Source organism: Macaca nemestrina, chromosome 3, assembly GCF_043159975.1.
Source record: "Macaca nemestrina isolate mMacNem1 chromosome 3, mMacNem.hap1, whole genome shotgun sequence".
Classification (NCBI taxonomy): domain Eukaryota; kingdom Metazoa; phylum Chordata; class Mammalia; order Primates; family Cercopithecidae; genus Macaca; species Macaca nemestrina.
Genome location: NC_092127.1, coordinates 43,311,829 through 43,336,149, shown reverse-complemented (window position 1 = coordinate 43,336,149; position 24,321 = coordinate 43,311,829). Strand labels below are relative to the sequence as shown.

The window sequence follows — 24,321 nt, the reverse complement described above, 5'->3', positions numbered from 1 at the left end:
TTTAGCAAATTCTATTTGCTTCGACAGCAATATATAATATAGTGAAGACTTTAAGCTTGCACAAAACATATCTCTATGAACAAGGTCCATAAAGGTTAAGAGTAGCCTAATTTTCTGTGATTCTTTTAGCTACAGATTTGGCTAATGGCTTGGATAGCATGGGAAAGAAGATAAGTGAGAAAAACATTGGTGATTTAACCTCTAGTGTTCCCTTAAGGACAAACATTTGTCACCTTGACAGCAAGGTGAAAGGTTTGCAGCAAGCATGCTTATAACAGGACTCTCTCCTCTCTCTCCTCCCTGGGGACCTGTGAGTTCTGAACAGACAATATCTGAACAGATGATGATGATGATGATGATGAACATCATCACAGAAAAGAACAGAAAAGAACATCACAGAAAAGAACATCACAGAAAAGAACAGGGGAGGAAAAGAGATTGAGACCCCACATAACTCAGAACCTCAAACTGAAACGAAGCTCCAGGGACCGTCACAAAGATTTAGCATTTGCGCTCTTCTTCCTAAGCTTCCACTTAAGGTTAGAGTAATCAACCCTATAAATTATCACAAAACATTCAAACATTGTCCAATGTTAACAGCATGGATTCCATTGCTAATAATTACTAATGTGTTTTAAAGCTGAATTCCTAGGCATATATAGCTCCACTTTTGACACAAATCTCTAGTTTTCAGGGTTTACCATTCTGATGTGAAAATCAGCTGCAGGCTTAAATCAGACACTAAAATAAGCCTGATGTTTACTCTTCATGAATACACATAACCCAAATTAGCATTAAAATGATGATACCCATGCATCAAAAAGAATAATAGAATCTCTGTTTTAGCCTAAAAGCTACATTGCTTAGAGTATTTTCAAAGGTGAAATAGGAAAAGATATTTTGAAAGCCAAAGAATTTTTAAAAAAAAAAGAATTAAAGTTTTTTATGATCGTTTTTAATTTAATTTACCTGTGACATGTGAAAAACCAACGGAAAGTGCATTTCCTGCTCTCTCTTACCACTCGATACAACACTTCTGACACCAGATGTGTAGGAGTGTTTCCCCACACACCAAGCAATTCTTCAGTAGACACCAACTGGATGTGCTCTAATTCATTTCAATTCTAACACTCTACACCTGCAGAGTGTCAGATCCCAAAGCTGAGGGCTCAATCCCACAAGGCTATCCCCCACTTCAGATGACAACTTCAAGCTCCAGGTTGTGGCTTGTGCTTCTACCTGACCAGCTATAAATCAGGGTTCCCACAACCCCTCCTCAGGTTTGATTAATTTGCTAAAGCTCACAAAACTCAGGAAGAACACTTGTGTTTGCCAGATTACGATAAAGGATATTACAAAGTACACAGATGAAGAGCCAGATGGAAGATATGCATAGGGCAAGGCATGTGGGAAGGGGCACAGAGCTTCTGTGCCCTCTCCAGGGCACACTGGGAACCTCCATGCATTTGGCTATCAGTAAGCACTCTGAACCCTGTCCTTTTGGATTTTTATGGAGGCTTCACTATGTAGGCATGATTGATTAAGTCGTTGGCCATTGGTGATCAACTCAACCTTCAGCCCAGGAGGTTGGGAGATGGTATTGAAAGTCCCTATCCTCTAATCAAGCCTTGGTCTTTCTGGTGACAAGCCCACTCCTCAAACTATCTAGAGGCCAATCAGCCACATTAGCACACAAAAGTCACTCTTTTCATTCTGGAGATTCCAAGGATTTTAGGAGCTTTATACTAAAAAGTACATATTTCACCATATCACATTTAACTTAATTTCATTAATTTAATTTTAGGAATCAGTGACATTGATCTATGTGTTCCTTTGATGGATGAAATTTTACCTAGAAACTATTTTACACTTTTATTTTGAAAAATATCTTACATTAAAATCACTATTAAAGGCCAGGCACAGTGGCTCATGCCTGTAATCCCAGCACTTTGGGAGGCTGAAGTTGGCAGATCACATAAGGTCAGGAGGTCAAGACCAGCGTAGCCAACATGGTGAAATCCCTTCTCTACTAACAATAAAAAAATTAGCCGGGAATGGTGGCTGGTGCCTGCCATCCCAGCTACTCAGGAGGCTGAGGCACGAGAATCGCTTGAGCCCAGGAGGCAGAGGTTATAGTGAGCTGATATCATGCCACTGCACTCCCGTCGGGGTAACAGAGCAAGACTCCATCTGAAAAAAAAAAAAAATCACAAAACTATCATCCATTTCATTTCAATATCTACCCTATGTCTAATCATTACTGTTTCTAAGTACTGTCAGAGGACTAAAATTATTTTTAATAAGAAAATGAGCTTTTTAACATAATGAATACTAACAAACATAATAAAAAAGTAAGGTTACAAAGTATACCAAAAAATGTATGAGAATGAAGGGGAGTGGCCATATAGAACTGAAGACTGGGACACAGGAAGGATGAGATCAGAAGTCAAGAGGAAAACAAAAGAGAGAGGAGAATTAATGGTCGAACTAAAAGACTCTCTATTCACTTAACATCCATGTGTTGTTCATTCATGAAAAAAAAAAACCAGTTATCTCTACTATATCTACCTCTGGACACCACATCACTAATACATATCAAATGAAATGTTTAGTTATCTCACTCATAATGGTTTTCTCACCTAAATTTCCTGTTTTTGTTCATGATGCATCACAACAATTAATCTTAAGATCTTTGAGTCCCCAGTCTCTTTATGCTTCTCAAATTTCCTGGCCTTTTTACCATATAATATTCCAGAAGCTTTCAGGAAAACCTTGGTCAGTATAAGTATGTAGTAAAAAACACCATCACAGTGATGCTTTAAAAACTTACCTATTAGGGATTCATGTTGAAATTACATGATCGCCAGAGTTTGCTTCAAAATAATACCTGAGAAGAAGAAAGTGGATGGAAGTGTAGAGGAAAAAAAGACTGGGCCGAGTTGACATCTGTAGAAGCTGAGAGATAGGTACACAGGACTTATTAATATTGTTTGGTCTAGTCTGCATACAATTTTAAAAATCTTGCTGTTGTTTTTTTTAAGGGTCAGAGATTTAGGAAAATATCATATTTGGGGGCTAGATAAGAACTTTCAACAGCTGGGCACGGTAGCTCATTCCTGTAATCCCAGCACATTGAGGGGCTGAGGCAGGAGGATTGCTTGAGGCTGAGAGTTGAAGACCAGCCTAGGCAACATAGCAAGATTCTGTCTCTACACAAAAATTTTAAAAATTAGCTGAGTGTGGCATTGCAGACCTGTAGTCCCAGCTACTAAGAAGGCTGAGATGGGAGGATTGCTTGAGCCCTGGAGGTTGAGGCCGCAGTGAGATATAATTGCACCACTGTACTCCAGCCTGGGGGACAGAGCAAGATCCTCTCTCTAAAAATAAAAAAGGTCTTGAGAAAGGCTTATACAGAGAATTTTGGGGTAAAATACTCTGGATAATAATAGTAGCACCTACCATTTATGAATGCTTGCTAATGGGCCACTCTGCTAAGCATTTGAGAGATTTGATCTTATTTAATCTCTTTCAGTACTCCTAGTTAGGTATCCCTAACTCAAAACTCAGTAGAGACTCCTCCTCCAGTATCAAGTCCTTGCATACAGTAGTCACTCGGTTAATATTAACTGTCTAATAATTGAATAAATGATTAAGAAAGTTTTTCCTTTTTCTTTTGTGTTTGTGGTCCTTTATTTGTAAGACAATTGAAAAGCTCTAGCCAAAGTGTTCATTATTGTTCATCTGGGCTCAGAATACTCTACACAGCATCTTTCACTCACCAACTTACCAACAAACACCTGGCTACCAGGCCATTTCTCCCAATATAGAACTTTGTCCATGATACACTCCTTGAAAACTCTTCGGCAATGCCTCACATGGTATCAAGTCCAAGTTAAGCCTCTCACTCAGGCTTTCTAAAATACTATCTCACCTAATTTCCACTAGCCACCAAGAATGGGCTTACTCCAGTAAATGCCCCTCTTTTCACTTTCTTGCCTGCAACTGACCATTCATTCATTTATTTGTCATATGTTGATCATCTGCTATGTACCACACACCGTATTTGCCATTACATTTATATAGAGATATAACAGTGAGCATAACAGGCATGGTCCCTGCCCTTACTGGGCCACATCATCTCTCAGGTTGACCTTCTCCAGTTGGGCTCTTCTCAGTTTTCAAGATCTTCACGCTTAACATTCACCAGCATCCTTTCCTGATCACTTCAACCTATTGTGTCCTCTCTTCCTTAATTGATGATGTCACATATTTGAGCACTTAATTATATTTTGTCTGGTGTTTCCTTTTCTGAGTGTTTTACTTAGGCATGTCTCCTTTCTTCAATTACACTCTCTTAAACAGAAATTGTATCTTATATTCTTCTTCATCACCAAACTGAATGTAACTCAACTGACTTCAATGATATATGTACAACATGAAGTTAATAAATAGCTTTCAGTATTGAAAAGAGCCAAGCATAAAAAGTCAAAATAATAACAGTTCAAGATCTAATTTATCTTTGAAAATGGAGAAATAAAAAGCTCTAGGAAAGGTACAGATGTATAAATAAGGAGAATAAAGGTACAAAAAAGGAAATTTTTCCCATATGGTATGTCTCCAATAATGTATAATATTTTACGGGATCTATGAAACATCAGTCTTTTCCTTTAATTCTTGCATTTCATAGAACATAATTTAGAGGCCATACCATAGGCCAAATTTATTAGGGCTCTGCTATGATGTCAATAATATTGATAGGAGCAAATTAAGTCTTTACTTATTTAGAAGAAAAACTATTTTTCAACAGAAGTAAAGATTAATATTTAGAAAGAGAGTATAATATTTACCTAAAAAGAACATTACTATAGTTTAACCGTGTATAAAACTGTAATTAAAAAGTTTAATAAATGAACTTGCAGACGTCTCATGTCAAACATACCTTTCTTGCAAAAATCCAGCTATGACAAACATTAGACCTGGTTTTCTGACATGTATTACTTGTCTCTTTCAGATTATTATTTTGGATTATACTGTATTTTGTCTACAATGTGCTAATATTATAACTCATCATAAAATAATCCTACTTAGATTATTGCCTAGAGAATCAATAATAGTAAGGTCCCCTTAGTCTGAAATGAATGTCATTATTTTCCTAAATTCTACCTGTTCTGCAAAGCTGCTTCTCATGCCATCTACTTTGGTGAATGTTAAGTGTGAAGATCTTGAAAACTGAGAACAGCCCAAGTGGAGAAGGTCAACCTGATGTGGCCCAGTAAGGGCAGGGAGGTCTTCCCAACCGCCCATATTTTAGTCAATCTTTTACATTTACATGTCCTTTCATATGTACTAATTACTATAGTGTAAATTCTCTGAGAGTAGGATTTGGACCTGTTGACACCTTTTTATTCCTCACAGCAGCTACATTGAAACCATTACCTTCAAAGTATTCAATAACAAGTGACCTTTTCCAATGATAAGAACAATTGTGTATAAAAATATAGATGAATACATATGTATAAAAAGTTCTTTCACAAGTCCACTAAGCACATAGAAAATTTCACAAGCAAAAATTATAAACATATTTTTAAATGTCACCCTAAAAAATGCATTTTTCCAAACTGTATAAATTTTTTTTTTGCTAAAATTCTAAGTTCCTACCAAGTGAGCTAAATTAACTTAACCTGAAAATAAATTTCCTTTGCAACTAACTCCTAGATCTATTTAACAAGTCATTTTCTCTGTATTGCTTTGATTCCTTCTTCCTTCAGTTCTATTTCTTCTTAGTCCCTACAGAGTATAACTTAGGCAAATTTAGAGTATGAATTAGACAAATGAAAATTACAATAATAGTCAGTATGGTTAAAAGTGTTGAATAACTTTTTGATAAATCACTATCACTTGTCAGACTTCGGATTTGTCAAATGTTTCCTAATTATGTGATAGGATTTCCTTGCCTAGAGACAGTCTTTCCCTGACTAAAAGCATAAAATCTACATCAAAATTATAATTGAAAACACCAAAAAGAGGTGGTAAAAGATCAATGAAGAAAAAGAAACCCAACTAACAATGGTTGGTAATTTCAACAGTGAAGAGCTTAGGTTTAGTGCTACTCAATAGCCCTAAAGGAATAAATGGGAAAAATAAGAAGAATGTAATATGAATATCATACATTTATTCCAGTTATTCTGAAATATATCCTTGTGAGCTTTATGTTTAAATGCCCATTCCTTCCACAAAATGACAATAACAAATGGTAATTCCATTTAGAAAATAAAGAACTGAAAACATTAGGCACCTGCCAAAACGTATTTTGAAGTTTTACTTATCAGTGGGATCCAAATGTTAGAAAATCACTGGCCTAGTCAGTCAAACAACCATGTAAGAAAGACCTGTCTTAGAAAAAATGATCTTTGAACTGTGAAGGAGGTTAAAGCAGATTTTTAAAAAATGTTATAGTCCCATGAGAGCAGCTGGCTTTTGTCTGTTTTTGTTTTAAATAGAGACAGGGTCTCCCTCTGTTGTCCAGGCTGGAGTGCAGTGGCAGAATCACAGCTCACTGCAGCCTAGAACTCCCGGGCTCAAACGGTTCTCCCACCTCAGCCTCCAGAGTAGCTGGGACTACAAGCAGGCAACACCACATATGGCTAATTTTTTAATTTTTTGTAGAGACAGGGTCTTGCTGTGTTGCCCATGCTGGTCTCAAAATCCTGGGCTCCAGTGATCCACTTGCCTCAACCTCCCAAAATGCTGGGATTGTAAGTGTGAGCCACCATTCTTGTCTGAGAACCACTGTTAAATACAGAAGAAGGGCTGGGCTCGGTGACTCACGCCTGTAAACCCAGGACTTTGGGAAGCCAAGGTGGGTGGACCGCCTGAGGTCAGGAGTTAGAGACCAGCCTGGCCAACATGGTGAGACCCTATCTCTATAAAAATGCAAAAATTAGCTGGGCGTGGTGACAGCCGCCTGTAATCCCAGCTACTCAGGAAGCTGAGGTAGGAGAATGGCTTGAACCCAGGAGACACAGGTTGCAGTGAGCCAAGATCCGGCCACTGCACTCCAGCCTGGGTGACAGAGCGAGACTCCGCCTCAAAAAAAAAAAAAACAAAAAGAGAAGAGGCCATGAGTTAAAAACAAAACCATATTTGAGACTCTGAAAATGAACTGACTTTCAGGCATTTCTAGCTACAACATTATACTGTTTTCCAAAAAACATTTCTTATATATATGAAGTTGTATTTATTTTCCTGGCACTGTCAGCATTTCTGAAAGAGTGTTATTAATTTGTCAAAATAGTATAGTGTTGAAAAAGAAAAGCAATCTACCATGATGAAATGTTAAACTTATGTAAATTGTAATTTAACCATTAAAAAAAGTTTTGGCTGTGCACCAGGCTTTTTTCTATTACCCTAAAGTAAATAGTCCTCTCAGTAAACTAAAGGAAAACTGCAAATAAAAATCACGAGCACTTTTCAATAAGAAAAATGTTTAAGTTCTGGATACTTAACTAAGTAGTACCTTAACAACAGATCCCTGACAAGCGGAACACGTGTGTGTGATTGCCTTTGAATTCACTAGAGAAGACTGGAATGGGAAGTTGGACTATTAGCTGAAAGAAACATACAAAAATAAAGACATATAATAATAGATATCAAATTATATTAAAATGTATAAAACACAAAATAGTTTATAATTAAACTAATCAAATATATAATTGCAAAATATTTTGTCTATTAAATATCTTTCACCACCACTCTCCAGTAGAGCAATGATGAAAATGTTCAACACTCTGCACTGTCCAATACAGGAGTCACCAGTCACATGTGGCCGTTAGATACCTAAAATGTGGCTAGTGCAACTCAAGAATAGAAAAGTTTAACTTCATGTAATCTTCACTAATTGAATTTTAAATAGCCACATGTGGCTTGTGGCCACCATATTGGTCAGCGCAACTATAGACGATACAAAATGGAAATACCAAAGTACCTCCCTCTTCCTGAACTTGAAAATAAAAGAAATTCCTTTACAGTAAAAACATGCAAAATCACCTTAAAACATGAGAATGCTGTCAATGTCAGCAGGACTTTAAGGTATGGTGGGTCAATAAAAAAGGGAAAACCCGCTAGCAATGGAAATAGAGAAAAAAACCTAAAAGCAATGATTAAGAATACCTATCTAAGCACTACGTAGGAAAGAAGATTCCCTGGTCCAACTGATGGACATGTCTCTTTCCAAGGGCAATGTGCCCTTGCAGTGGAACCAGACACATCCATTTCCAACAGCCTGATAGAATCAGACTTGAGAATTACCTCCCTACCTCTACTTCCTCTAATCCCATTCTCACCAAATAAACTCCTTAGTAAACTACTTTCTCTTGTGAATTTAACCATGAAGAGAATGCATCAACCCAAGTGTCTAAAGGTCTCTCAAATTATTTTTTCCATTCATAATTAGTAAATTGGCAATCTGTATTAAATATCATTATGTGAGTATGATTAATGTGAGTCTATTCCTGCAAGGTGGAGTCACAGAATCAGTTTCTAAACAGAACCATCACAAACTTTCAAAGTATATGCCACATTTTCCTGACAATGAGGTGCTCAGGATCTTAAAAATGTGGGATGATTCCAATAGACAACGAAAAAAAGTAATATTACTAGAAACAGTTCAGCAAGCGACATCATGCTACCATCAAAGCTAAAAAAAGAGCTCTCAGATCTGTGAGGTATCAAGAGTGATTTCCAACAGAGAAAGAAAAACTTCTTTAAGGAATATGTGGCACCCAACCTCTCCTTTATGAAGAAAAACTTAGGCCAGGTGCTGTGGCTCACGTCTGTAATCCCAATACTTTGAGAGGCCAAGGTGAAAGGATCACTTGAGCTTAGGAATTCAAGACCAGTCTAGACAATACAGCAAAACCCCATCTCTACAAAAAATAAAATAAATAAGTATATAAAAAGAAGAAAAACGTTTCCTTTTAGTTTGTATTTTTAAAAACATATAACAGGCCGGGTGCGGTGGCTCACACCTGAAATCCCAGCACTTTGGGAGGCTGAGGTGGGCAGATCACGAGGTCAGGAGATGGAGACCATCCTGGCTAACACAGTGAAACCTTGTCTCTATTAAAAAATACAAAAATTAGCTGGGCATGGTGGTACACGCCTGTAATCCCAGCTACTCAGAAGGCTGAGGCAGGAGAATCGCTTGAACCCAGGAGGCGGAGGTTGCAGTGAGCCAAGATTGCGCCACTGCACTCCAGCCTGGGTGACAGAGTGAGACTCAGTCTCAAAAAACAAACAAACAAACAAAATAAACATACAACAAAACATATGTTTTGGTGACTCACTATTTAGCAGTCTCGTAGAGAAACAAACGATCAGGGACAATTAGGAAAAGTAAGACAAAGATGCACAATGTTATCTGAGATTTTTATTAGTGTATGCTATTTCTATCCCTTGAAAATTCTTACTGATTATGGCACTAAGTTGATGGAATCTAAAAAGTAGCCAGACATAATGGGAGATTTGTTTCAGAACTAAGGATTGTAGACCAGGTTGGGCAACACGCAAAACCCTGTCTCTATAAAAAATTAAAAAAAAAAAAATTAGCTGGGCATGGTGTTGCATGCCTGTGGTTCCAGCTACTCAGGAGGCTGAGATGGGAGGATCACTTGAGCCTGGGAGGCAGAAGTTACAGTGAGTTGTGATGGTGCCACTGCACACCACTCTGGGTGACACATGCACACAAAAGGAAGAAAAGTATTCTTCCTAATCTGGATGTTTTCTAGTGTTACATGCTTAAAACTGTTTTTTAACCATTTGTTTGCATTGGTAGGAGTTTTTATTCAATTTTTTTTAAGCTGGAAATTTAACCTTTTGACTTTAACAGTTGTTTGGCTGGAAACTACACAAGATACAGACTCAAAATTCTACAGAGACATGTAGTTATATGGAATCAGGATTCAACCATCTTTGAGGAAAAATATCTGTGAATTAAAGGGCAAAAGGTAGAGGCCTCTATGTTTATATACTGTTTCCATGATCTCTACTCATTGTTTCCTCTTTAGTTAAAAAGGTAGAAATAAACGAAGAAAAGAGAAAAAGAAACATATAAACCTACTTTCTTTGGTACACTAGAAATAATCTTTCCTATTACTGATTTTAATTATTGAAAAGATTGACAAATCTGTCCTGCTCTTCATTTGCATACCTCGGTAGCTACTGATCAGGTATTCTGTTAGGCTGTTCTCAAAAACACAGATGTTAATGTATTTTTCCGGTTATTACTTAGAAAATGGAGCCAAGCGCAGTGGCTCATACCTGTAATCCCAGCACTTTAGGAGGCTGAGGCAGCATTGCTTGAGCCCAGGTGATTAAGAACCAGCCTGGGCAACAAAGTGAGACCCAGTCTCTACAAAAAAATTTAAAAAAAAAAAAAATTAGCTGGGCATGGTGGTGTCTGCCTGTAGTCCCAGCTACTAGAGAGGCTGAGGTGGGAGGATGGCTTGAGACTGGGAGGTTGAGGCTGCAGTGAACTGTGATCCTACCACACCGCACTCCAGCTTGGGCAATGAAAAAGACCCTAACTCAAAAACAAACAAAAAACAAAACAAAACAAAAAAACACCAACCTTCCCATTAAAAAAATCGTTTGAGTAACTACTCTTCCTTTAGTTTCTTCAAAGTCTGTCTCTTCTCCATTACGTGGAGATAGATAGCACTCTCCAAAGCTCCTCCAGGCCAAGTCACATCTTTATCGTTTTCTATATCTCATTTAACAAATTTTAACCTCTGACAAGATGATAAGACCAAAGTCAAAGCAATATTCTGAATTATGAACCCACCAAACTCAAGTGCAGAGGGCTGTAACACGATGCTTCTAAAGAGCAAACCACATTAGCTTGCATCTGCTGTCATATGATAGTGCAAGTTCAAGTTATCTGTTTTGTCATTCTCACCTTGGCTTTTTCTTTCTAATGCCTCTCAGACATGGATTTGATCTAGTTTTTATATACCATTGAATTGGTTCTTTTTCATACTTACATTTTTAATTCTTCTTTAGGATACTGTATAGTTTCTTTTTAAGCACTGTCTAGAAATTTAACTTTCACTTGTCAATTTTAGTATCTACTTCACAAGTAGTTAAAAAATAAACTTTAATTAAAAAAAATACTTTCCTTTAATACCAACAGTGAAATCATTCTCTACAATGCTATACAATAGCAATCACTTATTATAATCTTTTATTTACACATCTCTAGCTATTTAAATATTTGCAGTAATCATGCTTGTAGCCATTTTTCATGTAAAACTTCCTGATATTTAAAATCAATTATTTCAGTGAAAATAGCATACGGGTTTGGTAACCTATTATACAGGAATAATCTGCCTTAATCTATTTCATAGGTTTTTCTTCTTTAGTAGAAAAAAAGATCTTATAAATTACTAAATATCAAACTTAGATGTGGGGATGAATTTCCACTTCCATTCCAAATCAACACTGTGAACATAAGGCAATACAAATTTCTTACAGCTATAGCAAGTTTTATTGAGATTTAAAAGCTTGGAATTTAAAATCATTTTAACGTGGTAAAGAAAAATTTGGATGGCCCAGGGCGGTGGCTCACGCCTGTAATACCAGCACTTTGGGAGGCCGAGGCGGTTGGATCACGAGGTCAGGAGATTGAGACCATCCTGGCTAACATGGTGAAATCCCGTCTCTACCAAAAATACAAAAAATTAGCCAGGCATGGTGGGGGGCACCTGTAGTCCCAGCTACTTGGGAGGCTGAGGCAGGAGAACGGCGTGAACCCGGGAGGTGGAAGTTGCAGTGAGCTGAGATCGCGCCACTGTACTCCAGCCTGGGTGACAGAGAGAGACTCCGTCTCAGAAAAAAAAAAAAAAAGAAAAAGAAAAATTTGGTAGACAGATGACCAATTATGGTCAAAACAGATGACAAAAAGATGGGATTTTTATCAAATGAATTAAACATATAATTATTATAATTAGCATACATTTTAAGTGCATCTGATATACAAGATATTTTACAATCTTATATAAATGAAGAAGAGAGATTAAAATAGTATTCATTGGGTGATTTCTGTCTATTCATTTAATATTTTTTGAAAGCTTACTTTGTGCCAAGTACTATAAATATTGAAAATAGATAGAGTAGTGAAGCGACCAAAAGAAAACAAACACCTGCCTTCATGGAGCTTTCGTTTGAAAGGGAAAGTCAAAGGGACAGTTAATTAATGTAATAAATGATAAATTATATACTATGTTAGAAGACATTATTTTATAAAAAGAAAAATAGCAGGCTAACAAGAATAGGAAGTTCCAGAGATGGGAGAGAAGGTCCGAATTTCAAACTAACTACACTAACCAGTTGCAGTCTATAGTAACCCAATACAATCTAGATAGAAACTCATTCCAAAAGCTAAATAATCATAAAAGGAAAGCTGGAGAAACTGCTTTTGAGATAGGCTTTGAGGGACATCTAGGGACATCTAGGATAATAGAATGGATGGGAACAGTGCAAGCAAAGAGGTGGGAGCAGAAAAATGTCCAAGTGTTAGAGGATGTTTTATAAGTATAAAGGCAATGAAAAAAAATCCATAAAGGAAAAAATGGACAAATGTGACATACAAACTTTAAAATTCTATAACCATATGCAAAGTAACAAACTGCAACTAATACACCGAACTATACAAAAATATTCATTCAAAATGGGTCACAAGACTAAATGTAAAAACAAAAACTAAAACTTATAGAAGAAAACATAGGGGAAAAATCTTTGCGACAAACAAGGATTTCTTAGATAGGATACAAAACGCCTGAGCCATAAAGGAAAAAAAAATAGAGAAACTGGATTTAATAAAGAGGAGAGGGTGGAGAAGGGTGGATCAACAGTAAACATGGGAATGAAACTGGGTGGGCAGGGAGAGAGAGAGACAATAGGGACACACTGGGAGGATCCCTGAATGGTCAATTAGGTAGTGGGTAATTAGAGCCACTATAGGCATTAGGGCATAGGAATGACACAAAAAGTAGTATGTGATAATAGTTTGTCTTACAATATTGTGTGGATGACAACGAAGAAGATAGGAATCATTGCCCTGGCTCTTGGAAATTACCAAAAGCAAAATAATGTTAATAAACATTATCCCTCCAAAATAAATGGATAAAAATATTAACTTAAGCTTTCAAGTGAAAACCTAGGAACCCTGCAGAAAATAACTGCTTACAAGAGACTTGGCTGAATAATAAAAGACCAAACTATAAATATTGAACTATAGACCAACTACTGTTATAAGGTAAAACTATAAACACAGAGAACATTTTAAATTATTCTACTTATTAAAAATATCACTAAAAAAAAAAGCTACTCAGGAAAAGTAAACAAGTGTAGGGTTCTAGCAAAAAAGAAAGCTGTAAGCTCAGAGTATAACCATCCCTGGGCACACAGAATATGAATCAATGTTACTCGAGATAACACTAGTCATTCCAGTTACTCATAATCCAGAAGATTTGTGGTGCTTTGACTCTAATTTCCAAAATACCGAGTAGAATTTTTTTCCCCTGATCAGTACAGCTCGTTCAATTACCAAAAGTTAAAATCAAGTTTATCAAGGCTCTTAAGATTATGAATTTTGTTTTTTTAAAGTCCTCCATTATCTTAAATTACACTAAGAAAGTTATTCACCTTGGTTCATAGTCCTCCAAATAAGAATATTTTACTATTAATTTGTGTGAACATTTGTAAATCAAATTGATATAAAAATGAGGTTTCTATAATTTTTCCTTATTCTTTTATTTCCATCCCCATTTCATATTTTGAATAAACAATTTTATCTTAAGTAATTGCATTAATGTCATGTGTGATATCCTAAGATAGAAAAACAATTTTTAACAGTCATGAATACTGATCCAATTATTTTCAGGGACAGGCATATATATCACTATGTAGACGTAAGAATAACATTATGAGGCTGGATTTACAGGGCAAAAAAATCACAGTGGGGAAAGCAATAAACAGAAATTAACTTCTTTAACCAATGATACCATAATCAGGTGAAGCACTTTCAATCTATTATTTCTTTTTATAAAACCCCATATGATGGGCTTTGCTTTTCAATAGTATTAAATATTCATCTTGATTATAAAACTAAAAGAAAATACACATGAATTTTTACCTGACATTGTGATAGGAAAAAGCTTCATACATATAAAGGCAATGAAAAAATCCATAAAGGAAAAAATGGACAAATGTGACAGACACAAAAACCTTACAACTCTAGAACCATACACAAAGTAATGAACATCAAACAGTACACTAAACTATACACAAACATTAATCCAAAATGGGTCATAAGACTAAATGTAAAAACAAAAACTAAAACTTATAGAAGAAAACATAGGAGAAAAATCTTTGTAAGAAACAAGGATTTCTTATATAGGATACAAAAAGCCTGAGTCACAAAAGAAAAAAAAAAGACAAACTAGATTTACCAAAAATTTTGAACTTCTGCTATTTGAAAGTTACTGTTAAGAAAATGAAAAGATGAGCTACAGACTGGGAAAAAATCACTTATAAAACATATGTCTGATAAATGACTGGTGTCCAAAACAAACTTAAAAACTTGCACCTAATTATAAGAAAACAACCTAATAAATAACATGGGCAAGAGATTTGAATACACAGGCCACCAAAGAAGATACACAGATGGCAAATAAGCACACACACAAAAAATGTCCAACATCATTAGCAGCTAGGGAAATACAAATTAAAGCTTTGATGACATACGACCACACACCTATTAGAATGCCTAAAATAAAAAATATTGCGAATGTCAAGGGATGGCAAGGTTGTGGAGTAACTGGACTACTTATACATTCCTGCTGGGAATGTAAAATGGTACAATCACTTTGGGAAAGAGTTTGGTGGTTACTTATAATGTTAAAATATACTCACTATATGACTCAGCAAAGATATTTCCCCAAGAGAAATAAAAACATATATATCTACATAAGAAACTGTACACAAATATTTATAGCAACTTTATTTATAATTATCATCCAGGAAACAACCAGAAGTTCATCAACTGGTAAATTTATGAACAATGTAATACTACTTAGCAATAAATGAAATTAACTACTGATATATACAACATAGATGAATCACAAAAGTGTATGCTAAGTGATAGAAACCGTACTCAAAAGGCATATATTGTGTGATTCCATTTAGATGACTTTCTAGAAAAAGGCAAAAGTATAGAGAAAGGGAAAAACTTCTGTGGCTGCCAGAGACTGAGGATAAGGGAGAGGATTGACTCCAAAGGGCAAGAAGAAACTTTCTAGGTGGTGAGTATTCTCCGAAAATAATAGTGAAAGAATAAATACTCTATCCAAAAAAATTATAGATTATATTATGCATTATATAAAACAAAATCTAGTTGTCAGAGTAGAAATAAGAATATGAGAAAATACTCACATACATAAAGGGAAAAAGCAGAAAATAAGATTGACTACACAATTTACACCACTTCTGTAACTACATCTATATAATACACAGGACATAAACTAAAATGCTGATTCGTTATAGCTAGGTGAGTCTATCTGTATTTTTCATACATTCTATAATAAACATATTAAAATTACAGTAGCTTTTTGAAAGTTATTTTTTAACACATTGTCCTCATCAAGTAAATTATACATGGTAAAGTATCTTTCTAAGTCAGCTTTTGGTATATTTAAAAATTGATTCTGGTATCTGACAAATTGCACTTTCAAAACATCTAAATTGGTAGATACAAACTTCATGATAAAAACCCAGTTTTCTTTGGAGTTGTAACAAAAAGTGGCAGTTTTAAAAGCAATAATTGAGATAACCTACTGCATTACTTGAAGTTGTCTTGTTTTTGTTTTTTGTTTTTGTTTTGAGATGGAGTCTCGCTCTGTCACCCAGGCTAGAGTGCAGCGGCACGATCTCTGCTCACCGCAACCTCCGCCTCCTGGATCCAAGCTCAGCCTCAGCCTCCTGAGTAGCTGGGATTACATGCATGTGATACCATGCCTGGCTAATTTTTGTATTTTTAGTAGAGACAGGGTTTCACCATGTTGTTCAGGCTGGTCTCAAACTCCTGACCTCGTGATCCACTAGCCTTGGCCTCCCAAAGTCCTGGGATTATAGGCGTGAGCCACTGCGCTCGCCTACTTGAAGTTTTATAGTAAAATAAGTGTTTCTCAAACTGTATGGTGTAGTTACCTGGAGGAAATTCAGAATTAGGATGTCTGTGCAATCACACTAGGAAAAACAGCATTTAAATTCAGGAATTTTAAGCAAATTGAGGGCAAGAATCATATTTTTCAATTATTTTTTCAGTTCTAGAAGCTGGCCCAGAGCTGAGCACATAGTAGGAAGTCCACAAATGTTTCATTTTAAAAGTTAATATAAGATCAAACAGCAACATCCAGTAAATCTAGGCTTAAAAAATGGTTTTTTTAATTTCAAACTAAAATCTGCCATTTCCAATAATATAGACTATTGTTTTTTAGAAATGCTAAACGTTTACTTGAAATCCTGAGTCCATGATGAAGTTTGAAGGTCTAACACTGCTTTCATCGCAGGGACCAACAATTAAAGGGAAGATTATCTTTCGTTGACAGAATCAAGTTTATACAGTTTATGCATCCTCTATTTTCCTCCTGCTTCTCTCCACATGGCCAGATTTATTTGGAATGGTAGTGGGGTCTGAGTCAATGAGGCATATTAATAATGGAACAAAACTTTTAAAAAGTTCTAAGAAAATATTTAACACTATTTACTCCAGCAGTCTCTCCCTGCCACACGCACACCCAATTAGGACTTGATATTCTCACTTTAAGAATCTGTAATATAAATGAAGGCAAGAACCTTAATCGTTTGGCTCACCATACTATTATGCCAGACCCCCAAAATATTAGCTCAACAAATAGATTAACCATACAAAATTTTTAGTTTGAAGGAAAAAGAAACAAAGAAATAAGAACTATTTGCCACATTTTCATCAATTAGTAGTTAATAAGCATCTCCTACTAAAGACCATAAACTAAGCAGTTCTGTAGTAGGCTGGATTCAAATTAAGGAAATTTAATTTTTATTTTAAACGACTGCTAGGATCATCTTTCTTAGGAGGTCCTTTACAAACCTCCTGAACCAGAATAATTTATATGTATTTATTTTACTCAAATGGGTATAGCAGCAAATACTTTCCCAGTTTGGGACTGATGATGTTTTAAAAATTAATAAAAATTAAAATGAAAGTACATGGCATTTGTTAAAGGGTAATAAAATAACTCCAGTCAATTGGCTAGTTCTATACTAGTAGATTTCTTTAAACGGTAATGAAATCATTGCTTTAAAAAAATCCATCATTATTAAAATAAAAAAAAAGTTGCCTCAGCCTCCACCAAAATTAGATTTGTAAGTTGCTGGTCATTCCTATAATTAAATCTGTGTCACAAATTTGCAAGAAAAATGATCACTGTGACTAATGCATTTACTTGCCACACAAGTCCTGCCAGACAGCATAGAACATTATGCTGCTAAAATAGAATAGGTACAGATTCTATACGTTTTTATTAAGTAACAAAGACCATTTTTTATTTACAATGATTGTACTTCAGATAAGAGTTTGTTTTAAAAACAAACCCACATGCAGCTATCACCAGGTCTTCCTGACTGGAGCATTATGACATATTTTTAACTCTGCAAATATGTTTGTCACTTTGGCACACATACCACTGTTTTTCTAGAGAGGTGTTAGGTAAAAAATGATCTAGTGAAAGAAACGCAAACATGTTTAGGTTGCCAGAGTCCCTGATTCTAGGAGTTTCTTCATTTGACTTCTCCAAATAATTTAAATTCATTTATTTGATGGCGTGATTGAGAAGTGACCTCAGAGAATGGTGTTTCCCAAAGTGTAAATGAAAACAAGATAACTCAAAGGACACGTGCACAGAGAATTAGTAATGCAACTTACTGTATTTCAACTCTCAATCCTTTGGATTGCAGAAGGAGAAAGTGCTTTGTTTGGTGCTGGTGCTAATTTCACCTTTTATCAAAAGAAGGGCAGGCATCAGATTCAGAGCCTTGAATAGCAGCAGAGGTTAGCTACAAATTAATAGTAGCTTTTTTTTCCATTGACTTAATTTCAGTTACCTTCTATTCACGACAAGATAGTTCTTTATTTATAGTGTTGATGTAAAGTTTTGGCTTGAAATAAATTTAAATTGAAAATGTGAGTCTTATTTAACAAACAGTATGCTGACATGGCAAAAGCTATAATGATGCCTGAATGCTGGAAAGCACTGCATTGAAGACAGTCTTCATTCCTGTCTTCTCTCTTTCTTAAATATTTTATTATTGTTTTTCCCATATTTATGTTTTGTGTATTTGCTTCAGTATCTTGAAAAATGCCTTGAATCTAATGGACTCTGAATATATCTTTGCTGATTTTCTATCCCATTTTCCTATATTGTGCTACCTGCTAATTGAACCAATGGTATTTTTAAAACAAAAGTAGTCTGATCTCAGCAATCCAGCTCTTATGATGTTCACTTGCTCAAACAGGTGATGATCAAATGAAATGCATAGCATGATGATGGGTTGCATTGTGCAACGGTAGAAACCAACTTCCATTCATCTGAACACAGTTATTAATTTTAACACCCAGGATGGGCCATTTAAACTGTTGGTTTTATCCAGTTCTTCCCACTAAAAGATGAACTTGAAACAGCATCTATAAGATGGTACTGATACTGCTTAAATATTAAGTCGTATGTTCTGGCATTTAAGTTTAATGAAAAATAAAAACATTTTTATAAACAAGCCATGAACTTTTGAGGTAAAACTAAGATACCAAGTGAACAATTTGGGTTGATTAAGATTTTAAGAAAATTAAGCACATGCACACACACACAAATTCAGCATAGTCTTCAATACTTTACAAAATAAGAGACCCCATAAACCATAAACTAAATACATCCTAGACTTAGGTGAAAGCAAACCAAATTAACAACTGAATCTTATCTAGTACCACCTTTAAGCCTCTGTTTAACATTTGAGATTCTTGATCTAATTTTTAAAAAGCATTGTTCCACAGCAATCAATGAGTAACAAAGATCATGGTGTTTCCTCTTTAACCATTCTAAATATTTCAGAAATTCTTACATTTATGTTACCGTGAATTTCTCTAATGTTTTATAGCATAGTTGGAAACTCGATTTGGCATGATCATCTTTGTCATTCACTAGGGTTCCCTTTTAAGATTAGGAGTCACCAAAAACAATAAAATAGGCATGTATCATTGTACAGGAAAGGAAAAATTACAAGAAGGTGATAAACACACAAGTTATTATTATTAATACACGGCATTCGTGTTTGGGATTTCTTTTCTTTCAGCAGCTATAATAACATCAGTTAACTATTCAAATTTTTCTACAAAGCAGGGTTGTAACAGGGAACCAGCCAAAGCAGAGGGAAGACAGAACAATTGGGTAAGGGAAGAAAAATATAAACTGGCTAGTTTTTCACCCCAAGGCAAAGAGTTCCTTTTAACCTTTGATCTGGCATGAAAAGAAAATTGTTCATCTTAGAATAGCTTCTGCTAGTTCCAGCAACGTGTATTTTAAAAGAGAAGAATTATGTGAAAGAAACCCATTTCTTGACACTTTAAATGAAGAGATTTAGAAAGTAATCAGTGACTCGTATAGATCTTTTTTAGACTAGATTTTTTGAATTTACAAGGATTTAACTTTCTGACTCTTTGATGATGTTTCTGAAATTCTTATTAGTACATCTATGTTGCCATGAATTGTTCTAATGTTTATAACATCATTATTAAAAACTCAGTTTGGCATGATCAGCTTGTCACTCATTAGTGTTTCCCTTTAAGATTAGGAGTTACCAAAAATAATAAAATAGGCTGAGGAGTCTAAAAATAGCAAAGTTCTAAACGTTCCTTTTACACTTTAACCTATCATTTTTAGAGACATGGAAACACTGAATTCAGCCTCCAAATCAAAAATGCTAAGTTCTAACAAATCAAATGATCTAAATTTAGTTTGGGGAATTTGTTTTCAACACAATTGAATCTTTTGAAATTAAAGAAAAAAAATTTCAATTAGATTTTTCCCAAAAGATGTCAGTATCTATTTTTAAAAAACCAACGCCTTCTGATGAGGAGCAACATGTGAGTTGCCTGAACTTGAAGTACAAATACATACATGTATATACATAAATTTTAATAGCATTTTAGTTATTCAAGGTGCTTTACTATCAAATTTTATTAAAATCTCATTAAGAGAGAAATCTCAAATCACTTACTATGTTCCACAATTATTATAAACTGAACGATTTAAATGAGAGGAGGAGATAATGACATTAACTTCTTAACTTAAAGCAATCCTCCATGGCATGATTTTAAAATATTTTCTTAGTCTCAAATTTATGTAAATTGAATTCACCTATCATTAGTTATTACCCACCTAGTTACATTAAAAACAATAACAAAAACAACAAAAAGAGCTTTCTATAATAATTAGTTCCTAAAAACACTGTTCAAATTAGACCTGGGACATTATTAAACTAGCTATAAATATGTACAGTATTTTATTTACTATACCCAGATGCCTGAAAATCAACAAAAATGCCCTCAGAGTTCTTTCTTCAAATACTCTTCTAATAAAAGCGTTTCATTCAAAGATTTAAGGTAATCTGAAATAAATACCCTTTTCAGATTCTATTATGTTTGTACCACAGGAATGGTCACTCATAATCAGAGAATAATCAATGGATCAGGGTATTTTAGATCTTGCAGGGCTCAGTCAGAGATAACCAATTTCCTTATTTCATGGATATCCATAGTCACACACACATAAAAATTCATGGCAGAGCTTGGACAAAAACCTAGATCTAACATTTAGCTCAAAGTTATTTCTTATCATATCATATAAACATTTTATATAATTTATCCCACAAGTCCACAGTTTAGACACTATCATTGCCTCATTTTATATATAGGGAAGCTTACATAGTTAGGCTAGTAGTCAGTCAAGTAAGAATTTAAACCCAGTCTGGCTCCAGAAACCATACCACTACTCATAATCCTAAATTTTAAGAACAGGTGGATATTTTCCATTTATAGAGAAAATTCCCAAATAGCTGTAACAAATACCATCCTTTAAGAATAATAAAATAAAAATATAAAGTTTACAATTTGGAATTTCACTCCTGTAAAATAAATCTTCTTCCTAATCCCAACTCAAGCACCAATTTCTCCCTGAAGCCTTCTCATGTCATTTAACTGAGATGAACGTCTTTCGTTGTACATTGTTCATATGTAGAATGTACTAGCTGTCTCAATATCTATTTTCCTCTTCTTTCTTAGTAACAGAAATCTAAGTTTCAGCTCTCAGTAAACTGCCATATTTCCCAACTTCAGTGGCTAGAAGTGATCATGTGACTGAGTTCTACAAAAGGAAGTGCTAGTATTGTGGTGGAATTCCAGGAATGCTGTTCAAAGAAAGAAGACTCAGGTTTCAGGGAGCTCTTTCTTCTTTTTCCTTTTTCTTTCTTTCTTTTTTTTTTTTTGAGACAGAGTCTTGCTCTTTAGCCCAGGCTGGAGTAGGGAACTCTTTTTTCTATTCTCACTACTTTACCTTGCTATCCAGACGTTCTGGCTGGGGCTCCAGCAGCTATCTTGGATCATGAGGCAGCCTTGAGGAAGAAAACTGCATGCTGCAGATGGTGGAGGACAGAAATAGGAGTCTTGGCCCATGATGAGACCATGAAGCCACTATACCATACTTGGACAGCTCCCTCCAAATGGAAAAATTTATTATTATGGAAAAATAAATCTTAATCTCATGTAAGTCACTTTTATTATTATTCTTTCTGTTAAGCCAAACCTAATTCTAACTGATACAGTTCACACGTTTCATAATCCTAGGTTGTTGTAACTATGGTGAAGAGAGGAAAAAAAGATATAGAATTATTTCTCTTACAACACTGGAGCAAAACATACCTAATCATAATTTTCACTCTCAAACTCTCTCTGGTAATTTTCAACTTTGTGAAAGAAAAAGCAGGGGAAGGAACGGGAATAAAAAAAGTAAAACAACACTTCTGCCTTTCTGCCATTGCTCATGCCATTTCCTCTCCTCTCCTTTACCAGTTAATTCCTACCCATACCTCAAGGCTCAGCTCAGAGCAATCACTTCTGTCAGATCTGTGAATTTAGAGTGCATATTGTCTGTGCCATTTATTTGACAATCATATATCTCTAGTAACATCTTTCATATGGCTTGTTAACTTTTACATTGCATTTCTTTTTCTACATGTCATCTCCACAACCTAGTGGGACCCACCTTATATTTCTTTGCATTCTTCACAGACACTAGAAAACTACCTCTGTGTAGCAGGAAATCAATAAATACCTTTGATCGATTAACTGAATTAGGGTAAGAAAAAAAAGTGAAGAAAAGAAAAAGAGCAAAAGACTAAGAAGTGAGAATACACAGCTTCTTAGGAGTGAAAGAGCATAATACAAATCCCAAAGAACCACAAGCACAAGTTGTACTTCACTAGACCTTACCAAACAAGTGGGCCTGGTAAAACAAATATGATACGTTCATATAGTCAGTGCATGTCTCACACTAGACTTAGTAAGCTTGTTCTCTAACAAAGGAATCGTGTATTTTGTTTCAGTCACTCAGACAAAATTGTGTCAACTTTATTTTCTCAAAGTCTAGACATCTGAAAGACTAAGAGATCCAACTTAAGAAGCTATGTTTTGATAGTGGAGGTGTATGGTACCAAATCATGGACCAAAATTGGCTTCCAGAAAGTTCATATTTTACAGATATTATTCTATTAAACAATTGTGGTAACATATAGAATAATACTTGGACACATGAAATAATGACTTAAAATATTACTGAGTCTAAACTAAGCAATCCAAAAGATTATTATTTAAAACAGACTTTATTGTCTAAAACCCAGAAATAAGACAGCATCGCAAAAAACATTACTGGCTCTATAAAAATAAGATATAGGCTATGCATATTTTTTGCAGATGCTACATCATTAAAAACTCTGTAAGGCTATGTGACACTAAAAGCTGTGTAGCACTATGTAGAATTAACACTATGTAACAACATGTTTAAAAGTTTTAACTACATTTAAATACAAACAATAATAATTAACACAGCATTTTAAACAGAGGTAATTGATATTTTACCTAGACTCATGAACTAGTTTATACATCACTTAGTTTACTCTCAATTATTTGTAAATCACTGTACTACATACCTGCTAATGAGTTATGCCCCCCAAAATATAATATTCTAATTTACTTCAGGAATTTAACAAAGTTTTAAGGCACAAAAAATTTTAAATTAACAGAAAACTTAGTTTCTCAATCTTTCATAACACAAATCAAGTCTCTGTTACATCATTTATTTTAAAATAATGATTAAAAATGCTAAAACAACATCCTTATATTGGTTCTACTTATGAAAGCTGAACTACTTTTGAATCTTTATATATACATATTGATACAACATTTACTTGCAAATTACTCATTACTCATATCTTCCTTTCAAATTTTCTTTCACATAGATTTCTCAGAAGCATCCAAGCCAGTAGTTTCTTTGACAGTGAAATGTACAAAATAAATGGCATGTCAACAAGTAAATTAGCATTCCCTTTCTGACCAGCTGGGTCATGTTTCCTTTTCAAAATCCTTAGTCCCATGACACAAAATAATAATAATCTAAAAGACCTCATTAAATGATCAATATATTGACATAACCTCTATAAGGAGACACATAGTGTTTTAATTGATTGCTTGAATTCTTGAAATGGAATATTAAAACCCAAGCCTCCGAAATATATTGTAAGAGAACATTTGATTTATTTATTAACTAATTTTCTTCAGGGTATGGATACTGGCACATGAAAAGATCCAACAACTTTTATATTTAACCGAAAAGTAAAAGAAATCCAGCTTTCACTAAATCTTTCATATAAACAGTATCACAGCAAAAGTTGTAATAGACAAGTTAAACCATGTTTACTTACCAAAAAACTTCCAAAGGCTGAATTAAATATTGCAGCTGCCTATAAAGAAAATAAATAGGGGGAAAAAAACTCATTGAAAGTAAATAGGAATAATAAAGACAAAGATTATCATTCTCCCTTCCCCCACTATTCAAAACCTTAAAACATTGACTCTATAAAGCAAAGTTAGTCATTGCTTCCAAAATTGCCAGTGGCCTGTAG

The 24,321-nt window shown here is 34.8% G+C and overlaps 1 protein-coding gene across 4 annotated transcripts in view; it reads right to left on the bottom strand.

Annotated features, from left to right (window-relative positions):
• The window catches only part of LOC105463432 (solute carrier family 10 member 7), a 257,442-nt gene that overhangs the window by 154,538 nt on the left and 78,583 nt on the right, over window positions 1-24,321 (bottom strand). For 2 of the 4 annotated variants that reach the window (XM_011710508.2, XM_011710511.2), the window contains exon 5: window positions 24,121-24,159. The exons of the other annotated variants lie outside the window; for them this stretch is intronic. In XM_011710508.2, the coding sequence (XP_011708810.2) occupies window positions 24,121-24,159 (39 nt within the window). The remainder of the gene's footprint in view (window positions 1-24,120; window positions 24,160-24,321) is intronic. 4 annotated transcript variants of the gene reach the window in all.